General features: G+C 39.1%; 1 protein-coding gene across 1 annotated transcript in view; it reads right to left on the bottom strand.

Annotated features, from left to right (window-relative positions):
• Nucleotides 1-161: 161 nt before the first annotated feature.
• Nucleotides 162-6,883, bottom strand: part of LOC309607342 (olfactory receptor 2M2-like) — a 33,914-nt gene continuing 27,192 nt past the window's right edge. The window contains 3 exon segments of the mRNA XM_082345802.1: nucleotides 162-6,364; nucleotides 6,367-6,411; nucleotides 6,414-6,881. Of these exon segments, the coding sequence (XP_082201928.1) occupies nucleotides 6,066-6,364; nucleotides 6,367-6,411; nucleotides 6,414-6,881 (812 nt within the window). The 3' untranslated portion in view covers nucleotides 162-6,065.

Raw genomic sequence — 6,883 nt, 5'->3', positions numbered from 1 at the left:
TGGAGCCTGTGCTCCGCAACAAGAGAGGCCGCGATAGTGAGAGGCCCGCGCACAGCGATGAAGAGTGGCCACAACTAGTGAAAGCCCTCGCACAGAAACGAAGACCCAACATAGCCATAAATTAAAAATAAATAAATAAATAAAAATTAAAAAAAAAAAGTTTTTTATTCCATTTGGTACTATTTTAGTGCTGTCCAATAATGCCTTACTCTATTAGGATCTGCTGGGAATGAGTCTTTAAATATGTAAGATCACATGTATGAGTAGGTATTAACAGCATGTATCTGCAGACAGACTGCCAGGGTTTACATCCTGATTCTGTCATCTACTAGTTTTATGAATTTAGGCAATATATTAACCTCACTGTATCTCAGTTTCTTCTTCTATAACATTTAAATAATCATTATACTCACCTCATAGTGTTGTTTATTATTGAATATTTATTATTCAATTTTCCTATAGTCTCATTACAGTTCTGATGACTTCAGTGGGATTTTTTTCCTGTTTGTCTTAAACATATAAGTCTTTTCTTATCTTCTTTTTTTACTTGATATATCAGTATCATACAAAGTGGATCAAGAATTGGACAGTAAACACATATTACTCTTTGGAAGATCTTAAAAGATTAAGTGGGAGGCTACCTCCCTAGTGAGTGGGAAAATGTGAGGTTTATATTTGAAAAAATGGCTCAAAATTTTAAAATATCCTCAAAATCACACTTGTAATTTCCTAGCAGGCTACTACCAATTTCCCTTTTTAAACTATCTTTTACATTTATTTTTTAAATTTCAGTTTTACTTATTTCTCAATGGAAAAACCAATGCTTGTTCTTAAATTTGTCAAATGCGAAGTGAATGAATGAATGAATGAATAGAAAAAAAAGCACTCATACTTGAACAAAGAATATGATCACCCATTAATAACATTTTGGTGAATTTTCTTCTTGTCATTCTTGATAAAGAATTTTGCTGATTTAAAACAACTTGAGAACAATTTACATATTTATTCTAAATTTATATAAATACCTAAATATATTTTCAAACTCTTAAAAAGTATGTTTTTAAAACACATAGACAGGACTTCCCTGGTGGCGCAGTGGTTAAGAATCCTCCTGCCAATGCAGGGACATGGATTCGAGCCCTGGTCCGGGAAGATTCCACATGACGTGGAGCAAATAAGCCTGTGCACCACAACTAAAGAGCCTGTGCGCTAGAGCCCTCGAGCCACAACTACTGAGCCTGTGTGCCACAGCTACTGAAGCCCGTGAGCCTAGAGCCCGGGCGCCACAACAAGAGAAGCTATCGCTGTGAGAAGCTCACGCACCGCAGTAGAGTAGCCCCGGCTCGCCGCAACTAGAGAAAGCCTGCATGCAGCAATGAAGGCCTAATGCAGCCAAAACAAACAAAAAACAAAAAAACCCCACACAGACACACACACACTTCTAATCCATCCTCTTAGAGATTAACCAGTATTCTTTACTGGGACTGAGCAATACTTAGCAATACTCTTCATTCCAAGAGTGTCACAATATAGGTCCACAACAAAATGTAAGTGATGATTCTAACCAAAGTAAATCCTCAACACTAGTTCCAAGAAATGAAAATACAGCTTTCCATGGAAATAAATTGTGTAATCCTGGCAGCATATCTCTGCATATTTTGTCTCTTAAATAATGTGGTATCCAGAGAGAGCTGATTGAAGTATCTGAAATATGCCCAGGAGTTGTACTTTGAAATTATCACATTAGTACAGGACAGGGAGTAAAGGACAGAGAAGATGGTATTAAAAGAAGAATCAGAGTAACAATGCATGAAGATATGCGCTATCACCCCTGTGAGGGCTCAATAATTGATTTGTTACTGCTCTTTAAAGAAACGCGTGACCATCTACACCCCCATTCCTCATACAACCACACCCACACATGCACGCACAGGAAGTACGCATGCAGAGCATTTTCATTGCATTGCAGGCTAGAGGTGGAATAATTTTAAATTCATATTTGCTTTGATAAGGGGCAAAGCACTTACAGAAATGGTAATGAGCATATGTATAGACAGCATATGCATTATCAGAATGTGAGACTGTGTGTGTGTGTGTGTGTGTGTGTGTGTGTGTGTTTCTTTCTCAATCTAAAGTAATAGATCCACACACATTTAAATTTTCAAGCTTTCTGCATACCAGTTCATTCAGTAAGAAGATGTTCAGATGTGGGAAATTTGTTGCTTCAAACGCAGAGCCCGAAAACTGTAAGTGCACTGCCTTAAATTTACTGCTCACAAAACAGCACTTTATTTATCCTCCTAAATAAATCACTGTGCTTTTACCAGTAACCTGGTGGCAGAAGAAGGAGCAGAAAATCCCTGAGGGTCATGATTGCAGGAGAAAGGAAGAGCATGCCAAGTGGCTGGTTCTCTCACCCCCGTCTCCAGTGCTCGCACTTTTTCTTTCCTTTCTTCCTTTCCCACTATATTTTGATGGGTTTTAATTTCCCTTATTGATATGTTTTTCAACGGTAACCTCCCCTCCACAACTTTCCTTTTTGTCATTTTCCTTTTACTGTTTCTCCTGAGTTCCCCACTTTCCCTCCTCACCCTTTCCCTCTTTCTTCTGTGGATGCTTTCCTTTTCACTTTCTTCTTATACACATAGTTTGTATCTCTTTCTCTTTTTCCCATACTTACTATTTTTCTTCTAATGCCCACACGGTACTTCTTTGTATACTTCCATCTCCTTTTACTCTCCACCAGTTTAATGTCTCTTGAGGTCACAGGTAATAATTACTAAAATGAGGAATTTTAAAAAACAGGTTACAGAAGTTCATCCTGAAAATTCTGCAGTCCATGAAATGTCAGAATGATTTCAATGGATGGCACCCTGGGAATTGCTTTTCTCTTTCAAACTGGACTTGGTGTCTTTGGGAATGCCATTCTCTTTGTGTGCTGTGCTCATATTTTCACTGTTGAGTATCAAACAGAGGACCATATGCCTCACAATAACCCACTTATCCTTGGTTCATATGTTACTAGTTTGTAATATACTCAGGGATACTCAGGTATCCCTGAGGCAGGAGCAGCTTTGGGCTTCAGAACTCTCATGGATAATATTATATGTAAGACAAATACTTACCTACACAGAGTGTCACATGGCCTTTCCATCTGTTTGACAAGTCTTTTAAGCATTCTTCAAGCTATCACCATGGGTCCTGGTAGGTCTTACTGGGCAGCACTCAAAGCCAGAAACCCATTGTACATCTTTTACTCCTTTTTATTCATCTGGATGCTTAATCTACTCATATCTTCTAACTTAATAATCTCAGTTACAGTCTTAAGGAATGGGTCTCTATCCAGAGTCATTGTCAAATCTTGCTTCATTTTGGAAATGGATGACCTAACTAGGTGATTCTTTCTCACATTCATGGTCCTTCGAGATGCCTCCTTCCTGGGTTCTATGTGCTGGACTAGTGGATATATGATGCTTCGCCTCTACAGACATCGTAAGCAAATACAGCACCTTCACAGGTCAAGCACTCATTTCAAAATGAGCCCTGAGATGAGAGCAACTAAAAAGATAATCAATTTGACTCTGTGTTTCATCTCTGTCTATAAGCTTGATATAATTTTTTCCTTCAGTCTAGGTTATTTTTCAAAAACTTAACCTGTGTCTTTGAATGCTAAGAAGTTCATCGGGGTGAGTTTTACCTTATTAAGCCCTGTGATACTTCTCAGCAATGACAACCAACTCCACAGATTTTGGTCATCTGTTTTTAAGAAAAGTAGAAATTGATGACTAAAAAAGTGAAGTTCAGTAGTCATAATGATACTACATAGGAATAAATGCCATGCAATGAGGAGATACTGTCAATTTATTCAAAAACAAATTATAATTATCCAGTTAATAAACAATGAAAGTTGATAGTGCTTCCACATTGTCTTGCCTTTAGAAAAATAAATTTTAAGAGCACAAGTAGAAAAATAATCTACTTAATAATAAAAAATATTGAAAGAACCTCTCTAGGTGAAAAAAGCCAATCCCAAAGGTTACAAACAACTGTATAATTCCACATAAATGGCATTCTTAAAATTACAAAATTATACAAATAAGAGAACAGCTTAGTGTTTTCGATGGGTAAGGATGAGGTAGGGAGGTGGGTGTGATTTAAGGCCACATGAGGGATCTTGGTGGTTTCAAAGATGTTCTGTTTCTTGACTGTATCAATGTCAACATTCTGGTTGTATTACTGTACTCTAGTTTTACAAGATGTAACTTACCACTGTGAGAAACTGGGATGTCTCTGTATTATTTCTTATAATTGTCTATGAATCTACAATCTGTGAAAAATAAAAACATTAATTAAAAAAATCAGGAAGTCCCTGGCAGTCCAGTGATTAGGACCTGGTGCTTTCACTGCCAAGATCCTGGGTTCGATCCCTGGTCGGAGAACTAAGATCCCATAGACCGTGCAGCATGGCCAAAAAAAAAAAATTTTTTTTAATTGAAATATTACAATGCATTAGTAGTTTGAAAAAAAAAGGACAGAAAGGAGAGATGTTCTATGTCGTTGTGAAGCTGATGATGTCACCAAAGGGAAATCCTAACAGCCCAGTTTTAAAAAGGGCCAAAGATCTAAATAAACACCTCACCAAAAAAGGATCTGTAGATGGAAAATTAGCTTATGAAAAGACACTCCACCTTATATGTCATTAGGGAATTGAAAATTAAAACAAAAATGAGATACCACTTCATACTTATCAGAATGGCTAAAATTCAAAACACTGACAACACCAAACGCTGGCAAGAATGCGGAGCAATAAGAATTCTCATTCTTTGTTGATGGGAATGCAAAATGGTGCAACCACTTTGGAAGACAATTTGACAGTTTCTTACAAAGCTAAAATAGTGTTAATATATGATGCAGCCATGACTTAAAAACTTGTGTTCACACAAAAACCTGCACATGAATGTTTGTAGCAGCTTTATTCATAATTGCCACAACTTGGGAGCAACAAAAATGTCCTTCATTAGGTGAAAGGAATGACAAACTGTGGTGTGTCCAGACAATAGAATATTATTCAGCACTAAAAGGAAATAAGCTATCAAGTCCTGAAAAGACATGGAGGAATCTTAAATGCACACTACTAAGTGAAATAAGCCAATCGGAAAAGGCTTCTCTATGATTCAAACTGTATGACATTTGGGAAAAGGCAAAACTATGGAGACAGTAAAAAGATGAGTGGTTGCCAGGAGGGGGCATAAATTTATCATTTTTTTCTTTTTTACTTTTATGAATCGTGCTTTTGTTGTCAAGTTGAAGAACTCTTAGCCTAGACCTAGGTCCCAAATATGTTCTATTTTTTTTCAGTCATTTCATAATTCTTCTTATTGGATAACACCCAATACAAAAACCCACCAGCAAAGGCCAGCAGGAACACACCTATAGTTAAAGAAAGTTAGATTTAGGGCTTCCCTGGTGGTGCAGTGGTTGAGAATCCGCCTGCCAATACAAGGGACACGGGTTCGAGCCCTGGTCTGGGAAGATCCCACATGCCGCGGAGCAACTGGGTCCGTGAGCCGCAACTACTGAGCCTGCACGTCTGGGGCCTGTGCTCCGCAACAAGAGAGGCCGCGATAGTGAGAGGCCCGCGCACCGCGATGAAGAGTGGCCCCCGCTCGCCGCAACTAGAGAAAGCCCTCGCACAGAAATGAAGACCCAACACAGCCAAAATAAATAAATAAATGAATAAATTTATTAAAAAAAAAAAAGTTAGATTTCCTTAGCTTTCTGAGGCAAGTGAGAATGTACCCCAGGGAACACCTGAGAACATTTCAGTAAGGAATATATGGGAGGGTGGCTTGTTTGTTTGTTTTGTATACACACACACACACACACACACACACATATACTAATATGTATATATAAAATATATATGTTTGTGTATTTGTTGTTAAATTATACGGGGCCTTTTTTTCATAAATAAATGTGCAAGAGAGAGTAGTTATGAGAGAAAAATAATCCCTGTAAACCATTATTCAATTTATTCTCTAGATTTCCCCTTCCCTAGTACCTCCCTAGTCTTTGTTCTGGAGGCTGTATATAAGGGGATTCAGCATGGCAGTGAGAATGGTGTAAAAGGCTGACACCATCTTGTCCTGGGTTGGGGAAAGATTAGAAGTGGGCCTCATATATATGAATATAGCTGCTCCATAATACATCCCCACAACAATAAGGTGTGAAGCACAGGTGGTGAAAGCCTTGTGCCGACCCTCCCCAGAACTCATGCAAACAACAGTTATAATTACCTGTGTGTAGGAGATGATGATGCGTGCCAAAGGGAAGACGAGCATTAGTGCACAACAGCTAAATGTGTTTCAAATGTGGAAGCATCTGTGTATGAGAGACGTAGGGTGCTGGGACTTCACAGAAGAACTGGGATATTTCTTGGGAACAATACAAAAAGGACAAAGTAGCAGCTACATCAACAATCCCATCAGAGACACCAAGGATCCATGAGGAGGCAGCCATGAGTCCACAGACTTTCCACTTCACGAGATTAGGGTACTGAAGAGGGTAGCAGATGGCAACATAGTGGTCATAGGCCATGAGAGCAAACAAGAAGCCCTCAGCGCCAAATAGGGACACATAGAAGAATACCTGGGCTTCACATCCTGCTACAGAAATGGACTTCCTGCCAGAGAGGTAGGTGCAGGCCATCTTGGGTACAGTGGTGCAGATGAGCATGAGGTCCATGAGGGAGAGCTGGCTGAGGAGGAAGTACATGGGGGTGTGGAGCCGGGTGTCCAGGTAGATGAGGAGAACCATGACAGCGTTTGCCAAGAGCGCCACTGTGAAGAGGCCCAGGACCAGAGAGAACAGAAAGATATGAGTG

The sequence above is a fragment of the Balaenoptera borealis genome (assembly GCF_965194805.1).
Source record: "Balaenoptera borealis genome assembly, chromosome: 12".
In the NCBI taxonomy this organism is placed as follows: Eukaryota; Metazoa; Chordata; class Mammalia; order Artiodactyla; family Balaenopteridae; genus Balaenoptera; species Balaenoptera borealis.
Note: the sequence above shows the minus strand (reverse complement) of the source record. Positions and strands in the feature narration are given on the sequence as shown.